The following is a 22621-nucleotide window of genomic DNA, read 5'->3' on the forward strand; positions in this document are numbered from 1 at the left end:
CAATCAAGTGGGCTGCTTTGTCTTGGATGGTGTTGAGCTTCTTGAGTGTTGTTGGAGCTGCACTCATCCAGGCAAGTGGAGAGTATTCCATCACACTCCTGACTTGTGCCTTGTAGATGGTGGAAAGGCTTTGGGGAGTCAGGAGGTGAGTCACTCGCCGCAGAATACCCAGCCTCTGTCCTTCTCTTGTAGCCACAGTATTTATATGGCTGGTCCACTTAAGTTTCTGGTCGATGGTGACCCCCAGGATGTTGATGGTGGGGGATTCGGTATTGAGTGGAACCCCTACCCTATGGCACCTCCATCAATGTAGCTGCCAAAATCACCTCTTATGGTGGGTCTTGGAGCTTCAAGTTGTATCAGTACCATTTTGTTTCTTTAACCATGTTGCAGTGGAGGGATGACAATGCAGTACAGTAATTATGCCAGCCTAGATCTTCCAATTGGCATTATTTTAATGTCGCCGTTAAACCGTTTAAAATAAATGGGTTAACGCCTGATTTTAGATAACAGCAATCAGAACATTTAGGCTAGACTGTTGACTTCTTAAACAAGAATATTTTTTCATATATTACAACAAATAAGCACTCACCATGTACAAATGCCTTCTCAGTAGAGTTGGGTTCATACATCCACTGTCCTGGTTCACTGCAGTGATTACTGTCTGATTCCGCCACACACCATTCAACTACGTATTTTTTTACAGTGGAATTGGGAGCCTTCCACTTCACCATCAACTGGTCATCATGTGAGGCAGTGCATACATGTAGTACAGGTGGGAGTTCTATAACCAAAACAAAGCTGTGAGATTTATCATTAGAAAATGCCATCTGACACTATTCGAACCAGAGTTGATGTTTGAAATTAATAGTCTGGTTTAGTTGTACATTGGTGCTGGGTTTGTATGTGCACCTCAGAATGCCAAATTTGTGAATGTAACTGGAACCCAAATCCCTGTAACGTTGAATCAGGAATTGATTTTGTATTTACTGTAAAGCACTGTATTATGGGTCAGGCTATTTCATGAATTGACTGCTCTGTGAAGAAGTTATTCCGTAAGTTAAGAACATGTAACAACAGGAAAAAAGCAACAAGATCTTTAAGCCGTTCCCCTTTTTCATAGATCAACCCTGCTACTGCCTTCTCAGCACATTCCTCAAAATGTTTTCTCTTTAGATGTACATTTAATTGTTGAATTCAGTTATACAGCTGCTCAATGGGCTTCCTCGATAACTTTTTCCGTAATGCTCTTAATATTTGGGTGAAAAAGTTCTGACTTATTTTCGGGTTTCAATTTAGTTTGTGTTTGCTGGGTCTCCGATATTAGTTTTGCACACAGTAGCCATCTGCATTCACTTGTTTGATTCCCCTGATTATTTAATGTTTATCCCTCCTCTCCTGAAGACACTTAGGGCTAGATTTTCCACTCCGTTGGACTTTGCACCAGAGATAGCCCCACAGCTGCACTTCTACTGGCTCTGGTGACCCTGTTGTGATACTATCCAATTTTTCTGAGTCCAAATGCTTGAGAGTTATGGGCGGGCTGCCAGTGCTATTTTCACCCTCGATTGGTAGCCAGGCTCTGGGTGGGAGGTAGATCCAGGAAGTGTGCGCACATTTTCGTCCGGAAGTGCGCCGCCTGCCATATTAGGAAAGGACATAAACTGAAACAGGTGTTAGGCCCTGTGTATATATTTACCTGAATATGGAGCTGGAAGGAGTGCATGGGAAAAGCAAAATCTTCTAAGATAATTGATTTGTACTTAAATCGGAATATCAACAATGGGGAATGGAAACTGAGAGGGAAAACACATCCTTAAAGAAAAATAATGTTGCAACTGTTCAGCTAATTCATTGCTTGGAGGGATCTATTAATGCAAATTATGTGATCATGTATTTGGGGGGAATACTTTGAAAAATGATTTCAGATGCAGTCAAGCCTTTGGATTTAAAGAAAATGTTTTTGGCAATGTTCTCTTTCCTCCACTGTTGAAAATGTTGACTTTTGCTGTATATCCCACAGTCACTGGTTGCTGACCATTCTTCATGTGTGAGCCTAGACAGTGGCCCCGAAAATCTACGGCCATTCCGTTGTTCTCCTGCCGTAACTTTGTCCGGAGTCAGCTGGAACAGCCGCAAACTAGTATGGGGCCCGGATACACTCTGTCCCGGCCTTGTGCCCAAGTTTCCGGGATGGCCTATTGAGGGTGGAGCCTCCGGCCACCCCGTGCAAATCATAAGAGGGGATATGGCCGAGGTGGGGAATCTCTATATCAGGAGTTCCCATGCCCTGAGCTTTCAAAGGGCATATGACTGCCAGAGGACATCTGGTCAGACCAGACATCCGCCTGACCCACTAGCAGTTGTGGGGACCACCTGGGGGTTCAGACTAGGATCAATACCTAGACTCCTAAAAGGAATCTGAGAGTGCCTACATGTTCCTTCTGGGGTAGGTGGGGATGTGGGTATCCCAGCACCTCTCCCTTGACCAGCACTCCTCCACTGGACTTTCTTGCCTTGCTGATGTGGCAGACGTCAGAGTGGATTCCAATCCTGTCCATGTCTAACAGACACTTTTCAACAGGAGTGAATGGATAGCAATCATAGAATTATAGAATCATAGAAAGGTTACAGCATGGAAGGAGGCCATTTAGCCCATCGAGTCCATGCCGGCTCTATGCAAGAGGAATCCAGCTAGTCCCACTCCCCCGCCCTTTCCCCGTAGCCCTGCACATTTTTTCCTTTCAAGTGCTTATTCCAGTTCTCTTTTGAAGGCCATGATTGAATCTGCCTCCACCACTCCCTCGAGCAGTGCATTCCAGATCCTAACCACTCGCTGTGTAAAAAAGTTTTTCCTCATATCACCTTTGGTTCTTTTGCCAATCACTTTAAATCTATGTCCTCTGGTTCTTGACCCTTCCGCCAATGGGAACAGTTTCTCTCTACCTACTCTGTCTAGATCCTTCATGATTTTAAATACCTCACAAATCTCCTCACAACCTTCTATGTTCCAAGGAGAACAACCCCAGCTTCTCCAGTCTATCCATCTAACTAAAGCCCCTCATCCCTGGAATCATTCTAATAAATCTTTTCTGCACCCTCTCTAAGGCCTTAACATCTTTCCTAAAGTCCGGTGTCCAGAATTGGACACAATACTCCAGTTGTGGTCGAACCAGTGTTTTATAAAGGTTCATCATGAATTCCATACTTTTGTACTCTATGCCTCTATTTATAAAGCCTAGGATCCCGTATGCTTCTTTTACCGCTTTCTCAACCTACCCTGCCACCTTCAACGATTTGTGCACATATACACCCAAATCTCTCTGTTCTTGTACCTCTTTTAGTGTTGTGACCTCTAGTTTATATTGCCTCTCCCCGTTCTTCCTACCGAAATGTATCACTTCACATTTTTCTGCGTTAAATTTCATCTGCCACGTGTCCGCCCATTCCACCAGCTTGTCTATATCCTCTTGAAGTCTATCACTATCCTCCTCAGTGTTTACTACCCTTCCAAGTTTTGTGTCATCTGCAAATTTTGAAATTATGCCCGGTACACCCAAGTCCTAGTCATGAATATATATCAAGAAAAGCAGTGGTCCCAGCGCTGTCCCCTGGGGAACACCACTGTACACCTCCCTCCAGTCTGAAAAACAACCGTTCACCACCACTGCTCTCTGTTTCCTGTCCCTTAGCCAATTTTGTATCCATGTTGATACTGCCTCCTTTATTCCATGGGCCCCAATCTTGGTGATAAGCCTACCATGTGCCACTTTATCAAACGCCTTTTGAAAGTCCATATACATCACATCAACTTCATTGCCCTCATCTACGCTCTCTGTTACCTCATCAAAAAACTCTATCAAGTTAGTTAAACACGATTTGTCTTTAACAAATCCATGCTGGCTTTCTCTAATCAATCCACCCTCATCTAAGTGACTGTTAATTCTGTCCCGGATTATCATTTCTAAACGTTTCCCCACCACCGAGGTTAAACTGACTGGCCTATAGTTGCTGGGTTTATCCTTACACCCTTTTTTGAGCAAGGGTGTAATATTTGCAATTCTACAGTCCTCTGGCACCACCTCCGTATCTACGGATGTTTGGAAGATTATGGCCAGTACCTCCGCAATTTCCACCCTAACTTCCCTCAGCAACCTAGGATGCATCCCATCCGGACCGGGTGACTTATCTACTTTAAGTACAGCTAGCCTTTCAAGTACCTCTTCTTTATCAATTTTTAGCCCATCCAGTATCTCAAGTTGCCTCCCTCATTCAGGGGCACTACACCAGTTGTAGCACTAATTCTGCCATGCTGGCTGAGGTCAGCTTATTCAGCACAGACTGGAATTGAATTCTGGCAACTTTTGGTCGGTATGGCCCAGCTTTACACTGCCTTTACCAGTTGAGTCACTGATTTGTGTGTTTTATTTGTTACGCTTACCTTCCTGATTTGCTGGGGGCACTGTCAGAGTTGACTCAGGGGAGTTCCCAACTGAGTTGTAGGCAGTGATGGTTATTGTGTATGCTTCTCCAGAAAGAATGAGACTATACTCCAGATCAGTACTGTTGATCCATGTCACTGACTGACTCTTCCTTTCTTTTATCTGCATTCGGTATCCTAAGATGATTCCATTAGCATCAGACTTGTTTAGTTCCTGTATGTTTAAATTAAAATGACATTTAAATTAAATAATATCTTTTCATTTTATATGTATATCAGTTGAATGAGTAGACATCAGACTAAATGAAAAATATTTTAGAGGCCTTAAAAGATTTACTAAGAAACAAGGAAGACATTCAAACAGTGGAGGCAGTGCAGCGAAGAGTCACAAGGCTGACCCGTAATATCAGAGGTTCAAGTTCTGAGGAAAGTTGGACCTTTCAAGATGAGTCTGAGAGATGATCTTATAGAGGTAGTTGATAGTAAATGGTTATTCCATAATACTAGTTTAAATTAAACAGTGTGGTGTAGGACAAGGGGTGATGAGTTCAAACCAGTAAAAGGTAACTTCAGATTAGATAGCAGGAGGATCTTCTTCACACAAAGAATGGTCAATACTTAGATTGGTCTTCCAGTCAGAGTGGTGGAAGTGAAAACCCTGGAATCATTTAAGAAACAATTAGAAGCAGCAATTGGGGGAATGTAGGGTTGTTCTGGATGGATGAACTAAGATGGGCTGAATTATGTTTCTCACCGATAAGTATCTTGTGATCTTGCGAATGAATCTTCAAAAAGATGCAAGTAGTACATATGGTCAGTGCTAATGAGGATTAGCAGTCCCAATCCATGATGTAGATAAAACTAGAGATCCAAGAGGATAAAGATAACTTGCATTTATATAGCACCTTTCACGACCTCAGGATGTTCCAAAGCATTTTACAGCCAATGACTTGATAGCAAAATTAAAGCCCATGGGATTAAAGGGACAGTGGTAGCACGGATACAAAATTGGTTAAGGGACAGAAAGCAGAGAGTAGTGGTGAACGGTTGTTTGTCAGACTGGAGGGAAGTATACAGTGGTGTTCCCCAGGGGTCAGTATTAGGATCACTGTTCTTTTTGATGTATATTAATGACCTAGACTTGGGTATGCAGGCAATAATTTCAAAGTTTGCAGATGACAGAAAACTCGGAAACATAGTAAACAATGTAGAGGATAGTAACAGACTTCAGGAGGACATAGACAGATTGATGAAATGGACAGACACATGGCAGATGAAATTTAACGCAGAGAAGTGTGAAGTGTTGCATTTTCATAGGAAGAATAAGGAGAGGCAATATAAACTAAATGATACAATTTTAAAGGGGGTGCAGGAACAGAGAGACCTGGGGATGTATGTACACAAATCTTTGAAGGTGGCAGGACAAGTTGAGAAGGCTGTTAAAAAAAAGCATATGGCATCCTGGGCTTTATTAATAGAGGAATAGACTACAAAAGCAAGGAAGTTATGCTAAACCTTTATAAAACACTGGTTAGGCCACAGCTGGAGTATTGTGTTCAATTCTGAGCATCACACTTTATGAAAGATGTCAAGGGCTTAGAGAGGGTGCAGAAGAGATTTACTAGAATGATACCAGGGATGAGGAACTTCAGTTATGTGTAGAGACTGGAGAAGCTGGGGTTGTTCTCCTTAGAACAGAGAAGGATAAGGGAAGGTATTCAAAATCATGGACGGTTTTGATAGAGTAAATAAGGAGAAACTGTTTCCAATGACAGCAGGGTCGGTAACCAGATGACACAGATTAAGGTGATTTGCAAAAGAGCCAGAGACAACATGAGGAAACATTTTTTTACGCAGCGAGTTGTAATAATCTGGAAAGTGTGGTTGAAACAGATTCAACAGTAACTTTCAAAAGAGAATTGGATAAATGGGCTATGGGGAAATAGGACTAATTGGATAGCTCTTTCAAAGAGCCGGCACAGGCACGATGGGACGAATAGCCTCCTCCTCTGCTGCACATACTATGAATATAGTACTTTTGAAGTGTAGTGACTGTTGTAATGCAAGGAAACACAGCAACCAATTTGCATATAGCATGGTCCCACAAACAGCAATGAGATAATGACCAGATAATCTGTTTTAGTGATTGATGTTGGCTGAGGGATAAATATTGGCCAGGACATCAGAGAGAACTCCTGTGTGCTTCTTCGAATAGTGTCAGGGATCTTCTATGTCCAACTGAGAGGGCAGGCCGGGGCCTCGATTTAGCATCTCATCCAAAAGACGGCACCTCCGACAACGCAGCACTCCCTCAGTTCTGCACTGGAATGTCATCCTAGAGTCTCTAGAATGAGGCTTGAACCCACAACCATCTGACTCACAGGCAAGTGTGCTACCACTGAACCACAGCTGACACTTCAATGAAGCTAAGGAGTCAGCGACTTTCAATTAACCAGCTTAATCATAATTGTGATTTTATTTTAAGGATTAAGACTATTGAATAATCTGAAAAATATCTAGTTGCCTCTTATCATTGACCCATTAACTATTGTTTCAAGGACTTGAAGTCATAAATAGATGGTTAAATAGATAAATAGAAAATAAAACATGTTCAGAGGTAAGTGCCATTAAGATCCTTGCAGGTTTTTATTTGAAAAATAGAAAAAGCCTTTGTCTTTACCATTCAAAGTAAACAGGACCTTATTAAGTCTACAATCAAACAGATGAAGTCGTTACCTTCCACATGATGAGTACTGCTCTGCTTTGTGATTTTGGATTTTTATTTACCATCCAAAGGTTTGGTCCTTGAGATGGCTCTGGGATTTTAAAACATAAGAGAAAATAAATACTGATACTTCTTTTTCATTAAAAATGTTAGGAGGCATGAATTCTAAAATAGCTTTTAAGTTCAACACACAGGTGTGTAATGGTGGACGTATGAGGGGTCATTTTCTGACTTTTTGTTCCTGGTGCGGAGCCTAGCCCATAGTAAGTGTATCCCAGAAGTTCAGACTCGTGGGCCAGGATTCTGACTCGGAGCCGGGAAGGGGGCGGAGGAGGTCGAATTGCGGACAGGAAACCCGAAAGTACTTTTTAGTCGGTTTCTTGTCTCACAGGCCGGTCTGATTGACAGGCTGGCCTCAGTCGGACGGGAGCAGAGCAAGGAACAGGACATGAAAAGTCATCAGGTAACTCTTACATTGTATGGATGGGGGGGGGCCGTGGAAGGGCATGGGTGGGCACAGTGGGCAAGGGGTAATGGGTGGGCATGGGGGGACCGGTGGGCATGGGGGCATCGAGGTTATGGGGAAACCGGTGGGCATGGGGGCACTGGGAGAATGGGGACACCGGGGGCATGGGGGCGTAGGGGTCACCGGAGGGGGCAGTCAGTCATCGGGGGAGGTGGAGAGAGGTCAGTTATCGGAGGTCAGTCACTGGGTTGGGGGAGTGGGTTGGGATCAAAGTCATCGCGGTCGTCCGCGATCGTTGGGGGGGCGTCTGCGATTGTTGGGGGGGGGGGATGAGTCGCTATTGTGAGGGGGGGGCAATCGTTGGGGATGTCCGCGATCATTGGTGGGAGTGTCCGCGATTGTTGGGGGTGGCTGCGATTGTTGGGGGTGGCTGCGATTGTTGGGGGTGGCTGCGATTGTTGCGGGGGGTGGGAGCGTCGCAATCGTTGGGGCGGTCGTTGTAGGCAGGCTTGTTGGGCTTGGGGGAAGCACTCCTGCTCCTCTGGGCCCACAAGCTGTGCCAGAAAGGCACTCACCTGTTGTTTCGGGCCTTCTCGCCTCCTCTCACGTGACGTGAAGGAGAAGGCCTGGGAATTTCACATCCAGTTTGAGAGCGAGGATCTTGGGTCTGAAACTACTGTATTAAACTTAAATAAGGGCAATTATAAAGGAATGAGGGCGGAATTGGCTAAAGTGGACTGGGTAAACAGATTAGATGGTATGATGGTGGATAAGCAGTGGCAAACATTTAAAAAGATATTTTATGACTCGCAACAAAAATATATCCCTGTCAGGAGGAAAGACCCCACAAAAAGGGTGAACCAACCATGGCTAACTAAGGAAATCAAGGATGGTATCATGTTAAAAGAAAAAGCATACAACATGGCAAAGATTACTGGTAAGCCCGAAGATTGGGAAAACTTTAAAAACCAGCAAAGGATGACTAAAAGAATAATAAAGAGGGAGAAAATAAATTATGAGAGTAAACTAGCAAGAAATATAAAAACTGACAGTAAAAGCTTCTACAAGTATATAAAAAGGAAGAGGGTAGCTAAAGTAAACATCGGTCCCTTAGAGGATGAGACTGGGGAAATAATAATGGAAAACAAGGAAATGGCAAAGGAATTGAACAGATATTTTGTATCTGTCTTCGCAGTAGAAGACACTAAAAGAATATCAATAATAGTAGAAAATCAAGGGGCAAAGGGGAGGGAGGCTGAGTCATTTAATACATTCTAGGCTGAGTTAGACAAATTTTTGATCAGCAAGGGAGTCAAAGGATATGGGGAAAGGGTGGGAAAGTGGAGTTGAGGTAAAAATCAGATCAGCCACGATCTCACTAAATGGCGGAGCAGGCTCGAGGGGCCGAATGGCCAACTCCTGCTCCTATCTCTTATGGTCTTATCCTCGCTCCCAAGATTTGCAATCACAAAACCTGAGAAAATGGAGGCCCGCAGCCTCCTTGAAAGATTTTAGTGACCAACCTGCCTCCTGAGAGTGGATGGTCGCCTGCCCCTCGTCCTGCCCTGGTAAAAACCGGAAATGGGCGGGTTGAAGGCGGGTTGGGGGTGAGTTGGGGGCGGATCCGAAATTGTTGCAAATTTCACTGCCTCCCTGCCCCCAATCCACTTGTTTTTCACCGTTAAAATCCTACCCATGATTTTCTGACCATTATTTGAAATGGTAGGAAAGTCATATGCTATAGACAGAGCTAAGCGATTCCACAATCAACGGATCAAATCAAAGCTCTGCAGTCCTGCCACATCCAGTCGTGAATGGTGGTGGACAATTAAACAACTAACTGGAGGACGAGGCTCTGTAAACATCCTCATCCTCAATGATGGCAGAGTCCAGCACGTGAGTGCAAAAGACAAGGCTGAAGCGTTTGCAACCACCTTCAGCCAGAAGTGCCGAGTGGATGATCCATCTCAGCCTCCTCCCGATATCCCCACCATCACAGAAGCCAGTCTTCAGCCAATTCGATTCACTCCACATGATATCAAGAAACGGCTGAGTACACTGGATACAGCAAAAGCTATGGGCCCCGACAACATCCCAGCTGGAGTGCTGAAGACTTGTGCTCCAGAACTAGCTGCACCTCTAACCAAGCTGTTCCAGTACAGCTACAACACTGGCATCCACCCGACAATGTGGAAAATTGCCCAGGTATGTCCTGTCCACAAAAAGCAGGACAAATCCAAACCGGCCAATTTCCGCCCCATCAGTCTACTCTCAATCATCAGCAAAGCGATGGAAGGTGTCGTCGACAGTGCTATCAAGCGGCACTTACTCACCAATAAACTGCTCACCGATGCTCAGTTTGGGTTCCACCAGGACCACTCGGTTCCGGACCTCATTACAGGCTTGGTCCAAACATGGACAAAAGAGCTGAATTCCAGAGGTGAGGTGAGAGTGACTGCCCTTGACATCAAGGCAGCATTTGACCGAGTGTGGCACCAAGGAGCCCTCGTAAAATTGAAGTCAATGGGAATCAGGGGGAAAACCCTCCAGTGGCTGGAGTCTTACCTAGCACAAAGGAAGATGGCAATGGTTGTTGGAGGCCAATCATCTTAGCCCCAGGACATTGCTGCAGGAGTTCCTCAGGGCAATGTCCCAGGCCCAAACATCTTCAGCTGCTTCATCAATGACCTTCCCTCCATCATAAGGTCAGAAATGGAGATGTTCGCTGATGACTGCACAGTGTTCAGTTCCATTCGCAACCCCTCAGATAATGAAGCAGTCCGTGCTCGCATGCAGCAAGACCTGGATAACATCCAGGCTTGGGCTTATAAGTGGCAAGTAACATTCGCGCCAGACAAGTGCCAGGCAATGACCATCTCCAACAAGAGAGAGTCTAACCACCTCCCCTTGACATTCAACAGCATTACCATCGCCGAATCCCCCACCATCAACATCCTGGGGGTCACCATTGACCAGAAACTTAACTGGACCAGCCATATAAATACTGTGGCTACAAGAGCAGGTCAGAGGCTGGGTATTCTGTGGAGAGTGACTCACCTCCTGACTCCCCAATGCCTTTCCACCATCTACAAGGCACAAGTCAGGAGTGTGATGGAATACTCTCCACTTGCCTGGATGAGTGCAGCTCCAACAACACTCAAGAAGCTCGACACCATCCAGGACAAAGCAGCCCGCTTGATTGGCACCCCATCCACCACCCTAAACATTCACTCCCTTCACCACCGGCGCACAGTGGCTGCAGTGTGTACCATCCACAGGATGCACTGCAGCAACTCGCCAAGGCTTCTTCAACAGCACCTCCCAAACCCAGGACCTCTACCACCTAGAAGGACAAGGACAGTAGGTACATGGGAATAACACCACCTGCACGTTCCCCTCCAAGTCACACACCATCCCGACTTGGAAATATATTGGCGTCCCTTCATCGTCGCTGCGTCAAAATCCTGGAACTCCCTTCCTAACAGCACTGTGGGAGAACCATCACCACACGGACTGCAGCGGTTCAAGAAGGCAGCTCATCACCACCTTCTCAAGGGCAATTAGGGATGGGCTATAAATGCCGGCCTTGCCAGCGACGCCCACATCCCATGAACGAATAAAAAAAAAATATGCAGTATGGGTCGAATATCTGAAATGTGCAAGCAGCAGGTGTAGATCCTTGTCATGGGTGCAAAATCAGAAAATGATCCCCAAGGTGATTAAGGCTGATGATTTGTCATGGGAAATTTTCAAAATTATGGGACAGCTACAGGTCAAATCAGGAAAATCTTGCTCTCTGAAAACCAGGCCCAAGCAGGGCTGAGTAACAGCTCCTTCCCTATTCCTCTTCCACTATATTACAGCCACTCACGTTCTGCAAATCGGGGCAGTCATCGGAGCAAGCAGAATGCACCATACAGGGCAATAAAGCCCCTTTCTCTGTCAGGCATTATTGCCCTCTACCTCACAAACCCTGACCTGCATCTAGCACTTGACAGTCTCTCCCTTACAATTTTGCCCAGAAGTAGTGTGGACTTTAAAATTCACACGATTTCTGAGAAAAATCGTGCCTGTCACTGGAGGATATAAATGTTGCGGGATTTACCATGGCATGTCACATTGTGACACGTCACAGGATTCACCATGGCAGACATGTCACGGGATTCACCATGGCGTGTCACTATCTAACAGGTTACAGGATTTACCATGGCATGTCATGTTGTGACACATCACAGGATTCACCATGGCGTGTCACGATGTAACAATTCACAGGATTTACCATGACGTGTCACGTTGTGACGTCACAGGATTTATCACGGCATGTCACATTGTGACACGTCACAGGATTCACCATGGCAGACATGTCACGGCATTCACCATGGCGTGTCACTATGTAACAGGTTACAGGATTTACCATGGCATGTCATGTTGTGACACATCACCGGACTCACCATGGTGTGTCACAATGTTACAAGTCACGGAATTCACCATGGTGTGTCACGATGTAACAAGTCACGAGATTCACCATGGCATGTCACGATGTGACAAGTTACGGAATTCACCATGGTGTGTCACAATGTAACAAGTCACGGGATTCACCATGGTGTGTCACAATGTAACAAGTCACGGGATTCACCATGGTGTGTCACAATGTAACAAGTCACGGGATTCACCATGGTGTGTCACAATGTAACAAGTCACGGGATTCACCATGGTGTGTCACAATGTAACAAGTCACGGGATTCACCATGACGGGGATGTGACAAGTCACTAATCTTAATTATTGTTAGTATGAAAGTGAATAAAGTGTTCTCTTTTGCAGATGTTAAACCTTGTATCAAAACTGATGAATAACTAGATAACAAAAGCTGTTGTCTAAGTTACAAGTAAGAAATGGAAGATGTGTTAGGCTCAGTACGTGATCTTATATCATTGAGTAATCAGGCATGCAACTCCTATGCTATGAGAGTCCTGAAATCCATAAATAAAGGATGACACACTGATATGGTAGAAAGAAAGAAAGACTTGCATTTATATAGTGCCTTTCACAACCTCAGGACATCCCAAAACGCTTTACAGCCAATGAAGTACTTTTGAAGTGTAGTCACTGTTGTAATGAAGGAAATGCGGCTGCCAATTTTACAAGGTCCCTCAAACATCAATAAGATAATGACCAGATAATCAGTTTTAGTGATGTTGGTTGAGGGATAAATATTGGCCAGGACACTGGGAGAACTCTCCTGCTCTTCTTTGAAAAAGTGCCATGGGATCTTTTACGTCCACTTGAGAGGGCAGACGGGGCCTCGTATTAAAGTCTCAGCCAAAAGACGCCACTTCTGACAGGGCTTCAACAGGTATTCATCTCATACTCTACACCAAAGACCACTACTGCTAGCGCTATCTTGCTCCCTAGGAACCAACATACGAACAATCTCTGGTAATGTATCATTACCTGGAGGTAAAACAGAAACCCTTGTTACCTTAGTTAGTTCATCAAATTGTCATGAGCCCTCTCACATTCTCCTGGTCTTCAGATAGTGGAAGAATAGACATACTATTAGAACATGCGGATTAGGCTATAAACTACAAATGAGGTTTAAGCAAAAAATAGACAGTAGCAGAAAATCACCAGAGCAGATTTCACTTGATTATAGAACATTTAAATGATACCTCCTTGGATATACAAAAACAATAAGGCGAGCAACACTTCACAAATTTTTTTTAGTAGTTGTCCTGGACCAGCATCCGTAATATAAAGCTTATATTTTAAGTTTCTTTCAACCCCCACGGAGCCTTCGGCCTCTATCTCCAGGGCTCAGAAGAAGTGAGAAGTTGGGAACACACAGCCTAAAAAGTTCAAACTTTGATACAGGAAATCAAATGAAATCAATTCTACTGCTGAACAAAGCTGATCGAATTAATGTGATAATTTCATGAATTCCACTCAAATACCAGATCCAAATCCGTTCATACCTAATTCCAAGCACCTTTACCTTAATTGACTAATTTCAGGATAAAGCTAACGGGCTGTCTCCACAGTATCTACAGTCCAGACACAGTTAAATGTGGGGGTCGATTTTAACCCTATCCACTCGGTGGAAACCAGGAAGGTAGGCAGTTAAAAATTAGTAGGTTACTTACCTGCTCAGATCCCGACCATTTCCGACTGTTTGCGATGTTAGGCGGATGAAGCACCCGCCTAAAGCAGGTGGGAGCCTCATAACTTACGTAAATCAGAGTCCTATTACATCACAATAGCATGTCACGATGCTTACGCTTAACCCGCTGTAAGCCTGAAAGGGGGGGGAAGTCTCTTTAAATATACAGATTGGACTCCGATGATGTCATCGAGACCTGATCTGCTATTTTAACCTAAGGTCCGAGTGGGAAAGCAATGGTGGCTTCCAGGAGCCAGAAGCAGGAACCAGGGTCAGAAGAGGCAAGTTTCATTTTTTTTTTGTTTTCTTGTGGGCCAGGAGGAGCAGGTATGCTCCTTTGGGTTCCACAAGGAAACCTTGGGCCTCCCTTGCCACGGGCGTTCCCTCTCCCTTGACCGGGATTTCCCCCTCGCAGCAACTTACTACGTGGCGGGGGCCGCTTCTTGACGAGTGCCTGGACCTTTTGGTCAGGAGGTGGCATGCAATGAGGCCTGGTCGTTAAAATCAGCTGAGCCTCCCTGTTGCCACTCGCTTGGCCGCATTACCACCCGCGAGATAAGATCAACCCTTAATATGAGGTTCCAAGACAATAAATAGGACAAGCTTCTGACCTGTCACAGATACACCAGTAGCAGTACGATAAGAGTCATTTCATAAATAGAAAACGACTGTTGATTTACAAGTGCCAGTGGCTCAATAGAGTAATGATGGCCCTTTGTACAATTGAAGGAGATATCTGATTACAAGGCCAATGATGTCACCCAGTTTCCAGTATTGGAATTCCAGTTCCATGATCATATAGCCAATAGGCAATGTTAGTATACAGGCTTTAGAAGTGGGTGTGCAACAATATGACTGTAAAAGAAAAGAGTTCACTAAAATTCTGGTTGCCTGTGAAAGATCAGCATTGTTTTCATTTCTAACACATGCAAATTCATTTGAATATTGTCAATGTAAACATATTTTGCAATCTACATACGGTCTTCAGAAGTAGTTCCACTTTTTTCCAAACTCCAATCACTCCAGTAACCTTTCCCATCTCTTTTCATACAACATATTGTCACAATATACTCTGTAAATGGCTTTAGGCCTTTAATCGTGAAAGACTCTCTACGAGGAGACGCTCCCTCTAGTTGAATCTAAGGTAGAAGGAACAAAAAACTTGTGTTGGTTGAAAAATGTACAAATTCATATTTTTACAATGATATTTGTCTCAATGACCACCTATAGGGGATTGGGTGGTACAGTGGGATACAGACTGGCCTTTTCAAGCCCACACCAAACTGGCAGGATGAAAGTTCCTATCTGCTAACTGTATGGGCCCGAATACCCACTACCGTCTTCGAGAGAAGAAAGAAGATCGACCAATTGAAAGAAGAGGAAAGATACAAAGCACAATTTTGCACATTGTTTACTCTTTTGTCTGTGACTTTTGATGCAAGTATACAGATTCATCTCCAGCTTAGAATAGAGCAGAATAAAGGACAGCTTAACTTTTAAGGCTTCAATTCTTCATAGTTTCAAAAGTTAAACAACAAGCCTATGTATCAGCTCCATAGATATCTCAAAAGCGACATTAAACATTTCAAACTTTGAACGATAAACAACTCAGATATTTTTAAAAATTCAGTATTTTCGTTAAATCTTTTGCCATTGATGGCCAGTTAAAGTACCTGAATCCAGTCCACAGCCTTAGCCATTTGATATTGGAGGTGGTATTTTAATGGAAACACTATTGGCAATTTCGAAGGGTTTTTCCACTTCACAATCAATGCCATGCTCAGTCCTTGCCCAGGTTGTACCGATGTGATGAAAATGGGCTCAGGTTTTACTAAAACATATCAGTTCAAAATGTAATTATTAAATCTGTGAAATTCTATTACTTGGTGGTTATAGCATGGATTATTTTGTATACCTAGTACATAATCAGAAGCATTTTTATATCACAATCATTAACATAGTAAATAATAAATGTATTTCTGTTCATTTATTGTATTACATCCAGTCTCACAATAATACACTTTTACTGCATGTCATTTTAAGATGGTGCTCCATTACATGGAGTTCCAGCATCACCTGAATCCATTGCATCCAGCACTATGTGATCCGAGTCAGTTTTTCCAAAATTATTTTCTGCCTCCACCCAAATGCTATAATCAACATAATAGCGAATATTTGGATAAAAAATTGTGCACAAATTCTTGGAATATTCTGGTGTGCAGTTTTGTAAACGAATTGAAGGAATGCTGAAAAATGGAACAAATGGAAGATAAAGAAACACGTCAGACTGATTTAAGGTAACGGTTGTTACACGGTCTGATTCCTGTCATCTATTTCAGAAAACAGATCACAATTTAATTATGAGCACTATAGGAATAGAACGATCTTTAACTCTAAGCCTTCATTATTTAACATATGCATGCATCAAATTTTATTTATACAATTTTTCCTTTTTAACATTTCCTCCAATTACCTTCTCTCTTTTCCTGACTCAAAGTGGGGTAATATTCCCCAGAGCCAACCTCCCTTGGTACCCAAGTAGCCATTCTTCATATGTGAGTTTAGAAAGTGAGGTCCCGAGAACATGCAGGGCTTCCTGCTCACTCCTGCTGTAACTCCAGTGGGAGTGCAGTGAAAGGCCCAGGAAGTAGGCCAGGACTCAGGTACACCAGGTCTCAGCTGGCATCCTCAGTTTCTGGGGGAGCCTCATTGGGGGTGGAACGTTCGTCTGTCCCAAACATGGTGTCCTGACTCAGTGGGGGTGGAGTATCCCAGGTCAGGAGTTTCCTTGGCCTTGACCTGTCAAAGGCCCAGCGTTCAACTGGTGATTGGTATGCTCAGCGAGGAGAAATGGTGCTCCACCTAGGGGTCCTGACCAGGGAACGGACCGTCAAAGAATTACTGAAAGTTGGTACTTTAATGTGCTTTCATTCGGCTTGGGGCAGAATTGGTAGGTGTCTGGGGGGGAGGGGGGGTAACATCCCCCCCTGTCCTGGGTAGCCTCCTGGGCAGATTTCTCAGCAGCTGGGGCAGTCAGGGACTTGAGATGTGCCCAAAGTATCATGGGTGCCTGCTGGCCCCATACAAATTAGATGCCCTTCCCCTGGCCCAGCATACTCTGGCAGGGTCAGTGGCAGAGAGCACTGGCAGGCTTGCTGGACTATGCATTTTCAGGGCCTGAGTGTTAGCAAGCTATTTGACTGTGGCACTACACCTCAGCCTGACCCTGTCCTTATATAGAAACAGAGGAACAGGAGTAGGCCATTCAGCCCCTTGAGCCCGCTCTGTCATTCAATTAGATCATGGCTGATCTATAGAACCATAGAAAAGATACAACACAGAAGGGGGCCATTCGACCCATCGTGTCTGCGCTGGCTTGAAGAACAACCAGGTGCCCATTCTAATCCCACCTTCCAGCAACCGGTCCGTAGCCCTGCAGCTTACAGCACTTTAGGTGCAGGTCCAGGTACTTTTTAAAAGAGTTGCGGGTCCCTGCCTCTAGCACCAATTCAGGCAGTGAATTCCATACACCCACCACCCTCTGGGTGAAAAAGTTTTTCCTCAAGTCCCCTCTAATCCTTCCGCCAATCAGCTTAAATCTATGTCTTCGAGTTCTTGAAGTCTCCGCTAGGGGAAACAGGTACTTCCTGTCTACTCTATCTGGGCCCCTCATAATTTTGTACACCTCAATCAAGTCACCCCTCAGCTTCCTCTGCTCCAAGGAAAACAATCCCAGCCTATCCAATCTCTCCTCGTAGCTGCAATTTTCAAGCCCTGGCAACATTCTTGTAAATCTTCTCTGCACTCTCTCCAGAACAATTACGTCCTTCCTGTAAAGTGGTGACTAGAACTGCGCACAATATTCCAGCTGTGGCCTCACCAGCGTTTTATACAGTTCCATCATTACATCCCTGCTTTTGTATTCTATACCTCGGCTAATAACGGAGAACATTCCGTATGCCTTCTTCACAACCTTATCTACCTGTATTGCCACCTTCAGGGACCTGTGCACATGCACTCCAAGGTCTCTCACTTCCTCTACCCCTCTCAATATATTCCCGTTTGCTATGTATTCCCTTTTACTGTTTGCCCTCCCTAAGTGCATTACCTCACACTTCTCTGGGTTGAACTCTGTACCTCAGTTCCATATACCCGCCTTGGATCCAAATCCCTTGATACCCTTACCATAACAAAAATCTATCGATCTCAGTCTTGCAAATTTCAATTGACCCCCAACATCCACAGCCTTTTGGGAGAATGAGTTCCAGATTTCCACTATCCTTTGTGTGAAAAAGTACTTCCTGATTTCACTCCTGAATGGCCTAGCTCTAATTTTAAGATTATGCCCCCTTGTTCTGGATTCCCCCACCAGAGGAAATAGTTTCTCTGTATCTACCCTGTTGAATCCCTTAATCATTATTAATACCTCAATTAGATCAACCAATGTTACTTTCCATCATGGATGACTGGACAGCAATCAATAGCAGGGACCTGGTTATAATATGGTCCAACACTATGCATTTGTGCCAGTGACTTTAGGAGCACCCAGGACTCATTTATTCCAGACTAGTCAATAGGCATATGGAAGGCTCGCTATTAGGTCAATATTAACTTGCCAATGTCAGTATCTGTACTCTTTTTACATTAGACCACATGGATGCTTGTCCATAGAATTAGCAAAATAGAATACTCACAACAACTTTAGCTGGTGCGTGGTTGGGACATGTGTGTCTTTTCCTGGATTCCACCAACAGGTCATATTTTTATCATAATACGTTATGCAGGACAAGTTTGTGGGTTTCTCAGGTGGTACTGGAGAGAAAGGAAAGATGATGCTCAACAATGAATTAAAGAATATAATATAATTACAGATTTTAATTGAACAAGTAATATAACCTGTTGCAAAGACAAAATAGGCTAATCTGTTAATTACAAGGTTCAAGAATTGCAATGTAATTAGAATATGAGTCTATATTGCACATATAGAGCAAACTGTCCTGTATCCCTACACCCGGGCACTGGTCAGGCACAGTGAACCTGAAGTCTTGAACCCACCCTTCATTAAATATTTTAACATGACTTTCCAACCACCACTGGACTCTGTAGCTTGCACTGCCTGGTGTCTCCCTGCATTCCTGTGAAAGTTTATATTGTAGGAGCTCCTTTGTTCATGTCCACTTTTTTTCAGCTCTTCCTGTTCTGCTGAAGTCTTACAAATGCTTCAATTACAGACAGCATTTTGGTAAATTAGCAGGCAATATTTAAATAGTTTGGGTTCTAAGCAAAGGAAGTTCTCCAAAATTTGTTTTAAAAGAAATGGCAGAGAGTTCCAATTGACTGCATATCTGGAGTTTGTGCCTGGGTAGCATGGTGTGGCCTCCTACATCCCACATGTGTCGTACTCTGAGGGGGAAGGCTAGACATCTGACATGTAATGTTGTCCTGAAAAACAGTAGCCTTATGAAGGTCACCTGCAGCCATAGCTATTTCACTGAGCCCTGCATCTGTTTCTCCAGTGATCATCCAGTCTGGTCTAATGGCAGCTATCAAATCCTGAAAGCTCTGAGAGACAGTGCCTGCATCCCAATCCCCAGGGTCTGAAAGCCAGTATGTCTAATCTGCCTCTTACTGCCACCAGGGCAGCAGTCTGTGTTCCCATGGAAGAGGAGGCACTGACTGGTCCTTGGCCACTCTTGCTGTGGGCATCTGCTGCAGATTCCAATTAAGCTGCTACACGCTCCATTGATTCCAGCAATGAAGAGAAAGCTTCTCTGAATATTGCAAAAAATTAGGGCTGTAGACTCCAGACTGCTGCACATCCTCAGAAACTGATCTCAGAGCCTTCACATTGATGTGATGTTTCTTTTTAGGCAAATATCCATGAGATCTGGGACCCATGATTCTGAACCCTGGGCAGCCTTCTCCTCAGCCTCCACTGGGAAGGTGGCACATCCTCACCTAAGTCCCACTCCTCCCACTCCCTAGTGCTTTGTGAATCACCCAGCGCCACATCCTTACAAACACTATCTACTTTCCCCTGGGTCATAAGAACATGAGAACATAAGAAATAGGAGCAGGAGTAGGCCAAATGGCCCCTCGTGCCTGCTCCGCCATTCAATCAGATCATGGCTGATCTTCGACATCAACACTTTGACGCCCAATCCCCATATTCCTTGATTCCCCTAGAGCCCAAAAATCTATCAATCTCAGCCTTGAATATATTCAACGACTCAGCATTCACAACCCTCTGGTAGAGAATTCCAAAGATTCACAACTCTCTGCGTGAAGAAATTCCTCCTCATCTCAGTCTTGAATGGCCGACTCCTTATGGAATGCTGGCCTTTATATCTAGAGGACTGGAGTACAAGGGGGCAGAAGTTAAGCTGCAGCTGTTCAAAACCCTGGTTAGTCCGCACCTGGAATACTGTGAGCAGTTCTGGGCACCGCACCCTCGGAAGGACATATTGGCCTTGGAGGGAGTGCAGCGTAGGTTTACTAGAATGATACCCGGACTTCAAGGGTTAAGTTACGAGGAGAGATTACACAAATTGGAGTTGTATTATATAGAGTTTAGAAGGTTAAGGGGTGACCTGAACGAAGTTTATAAGATATTAAGGGGAACAGATAGGGTGGATAGAGAGAAACTATTTCCGCTGATTTGGGATTCTAGGAGTAGGGGGCACAGTCTAAAAATTAGAGCCAGACCTTTCGGGAGTGAGATTAGAAAACATTTCTACACACAAAGGGTGGGAGAAGTTTGGAACTCTCTTCCGCAAACGGCAATTGATACGAGCTCAATTGCTAAATTGAAATCTGAGATAGATAGCTTTTTGTCAACCAAAGGTATTAAGTGATATGGGCCAAAGGCGGGTATATGGAGTTAGATCACAGATCAGCCATGATCTTATCAAATGGCGGAGCAGGCATGAGGGACTGAATGGCCTACTCTTGTTCCTATGTTCTTATCCTGCGAATATGCTCCCTAGTTCTAGATTCTCGAACCAGGAGAAACAATCGCTCAGCATCTACCCTGTCAAGCCCCCTCATAATCTTATATGTTTCAATGAGATCACCTCTCATTATTCTAAACTCCAGAGAGTATAGGCCGATTCTGCTCAACTTCTCTTCATAGGACAACCCTCTCATCCCAGGAATTAACCAAGTGAACCTTCGTTGCACCGCCTCCATGGCAAGTATATCCTTCCTTAGATAAGGAGATCAGAATAGGTGAGGTCTCACCAAAGTCCTGTACAACTGTAGTAAGACTTCCTCACTCTTGTACTCCAACTCCCTTGCAATAAAGGCCAACATTCCATTTGCTTGCTGTACTTGCATACTAACTTTTTGTGTTTCTTGTACGAGGACACCCAAGTGTCTCTGAACATCAACATTTAATAGTTTCTCACCATTTAAACAATATTCTGTTTTTCTATTCCTACCAAAGTGAATAACCTCACATTTCCCCACATTATGCTCCATCTGCCACCTTCTTGCCCAGTTACTTAACCTGTCTATATCCCTTTGCAGACTCTTTGGGCTCAATTTTGAAATGGTGGCGGGTTAGTAGCCAGGGTTGGGGGGGGGGTTGAAGGTGCGCGTGGCAAACCCGAATAATAAAAACTTACCATTTTCGACACGATCGTGATGTAATTGATGGTGATTAAAGTTCTTTCCGGGTTTTGCGCCCTGCAGCTAGCCTGATTGACAGGCTGGCTGTCGTCAGGAGCTGCAACGCCGAGGTGGGGGGAGGGAGAGAAAGAGAGAGAGAGAGAGACGTCACCCGGCGCTGGAACAGAAGGTTGGAATGTCGGGGGGGAGAGGGGAAGATCAAGGGGGAGAGGAGAAGATCGGGGTGGGGGAGAGGAAAAGATCAGGCAGACGTTGGGGGGGGGGGAAGAGGGAAAGATCAGTGGGACATCAGGGAGGGGAAGAGGGGGAGATCGGGGGGAAGGAAGGGGAGATCGGGGGGACATCAGGGGGGTGATTCACCAGGCGGTAATCAGAAGCTATGGGAAAGCCGCCCAGGTAAGTTAAAAATCGTTCTAACTAATATGTCACAAGTAAAGTGCTTTAAGTACCTCAATGAGGTACATTTGGTTCTTTAACTATCATCCTGCTGGCTTTAATTGCTGGCGGGACTTCCGGATTCGGGACAACCATGCGCACACAAGTTGGCAGGTTGGAGCCAGCTTCCAAACCCGCTCTGCATTTCTGCAATTTTCGCAGCCCCGCAATTTAAGTTTAAAACTGAGCCCTTTGTGTCCTCTTCACAGCTTGCTTTGCCACCTAGCTTTGTATTGTCAGCAAACTTGGATACATTACATTCGGTCCCTTCATCTAAGTCATTAATGTAGATTGTAAATAGCTGAGGCCCAAGCACTGATCCTTGCGTCACTCCACTAGTTATAGACTGCCAATCTGAGAATGACCCGTTTATCCCTACTCTCTGTTTTCTGTCCTTTAGCTAATCCTCTACCCATGCTAATATATTACCCTAACTCCATGAGCCCTTACCTTGTGTAACAACCTTTTATGTGGCACCTTATCGAATGCCATTTGACAATCCAAATATACTACATCCTTTATCTACCCTGCTGGTTACATCCTCAAAAAACTCTAATAAGTTTGTCAAACACGATTTCCCTTTCATAAAACCATGTTGACTTTGCCTAATCATATTATGATTTTCCAAGTGCCCTGTTACCACTTCCTTAATAATGGATTCTAGTATTTTCCTGACGACTGATGTCAGGCTAACTGGCCTGTAGTTCCCTGTTTTCTCTCTCCCTCCCTTCTTGAATAGCAAGGTAACATTTGCTACCTTCCAGTCC

The 22621-nt window shown here is 44.4% G+C and overlaps 1 protein-coding gene across 2 annotated transcripts in view; it reads right to left on the minus strand.

The window, feature by feature from the left end:
- The window catches only part of LOC137322890 (interleukin-6 receptor subunit beta-like), a 70207-nt gene that overhangs the window by 30096 nt on the left and 17490 nt on the right, over positions 1-22621 (minus strand). For both annotated transcript variants that reach the window (XM_067986091.1, XM_067986099.1), the window contains exons 3-9: positions 18485-18602; positions 15867-16036; positions 15464-15621; positions 14770-14929; positions 7178-7257; positions 4442-4655; positions 593-784 (exon numbers count right to left, since the gene is read on the minus strand). In XM_067986091.1, coding sequence (XP_067842192.1) covers positions 593-784; positions 4442-4655; positions 7178-7257; positions 14770-14929; positions 15464-15621; positions 15867-16036; positions 18485-18602 — 1092 coding nt within the window. The remainder of the gene's footprint in view (positions 1-592; positions 785-4441; positions 4656-7177; positions 7258-14769; positions 14930-15463; positions 15622-15866; positions 16037-18484; positions 18603-22621) is intronic.

The sequence above is a fragment of the Heptranchias perlo genome, chromosome 1 (genome assembly GCF_035084215.1).
Source record: "Heptranchias perlo isolate sHepPer1 chromosome 1, sHepPer1.hap1, whole genome shotgun sequence".
NCBI classification, from domain to species: Eukaryota; Metazoa; Chordata; class Chondrichthyes; order Hexanchiformes; family Hexanchidae; genus Heptranchias; species Heptranchias perlo.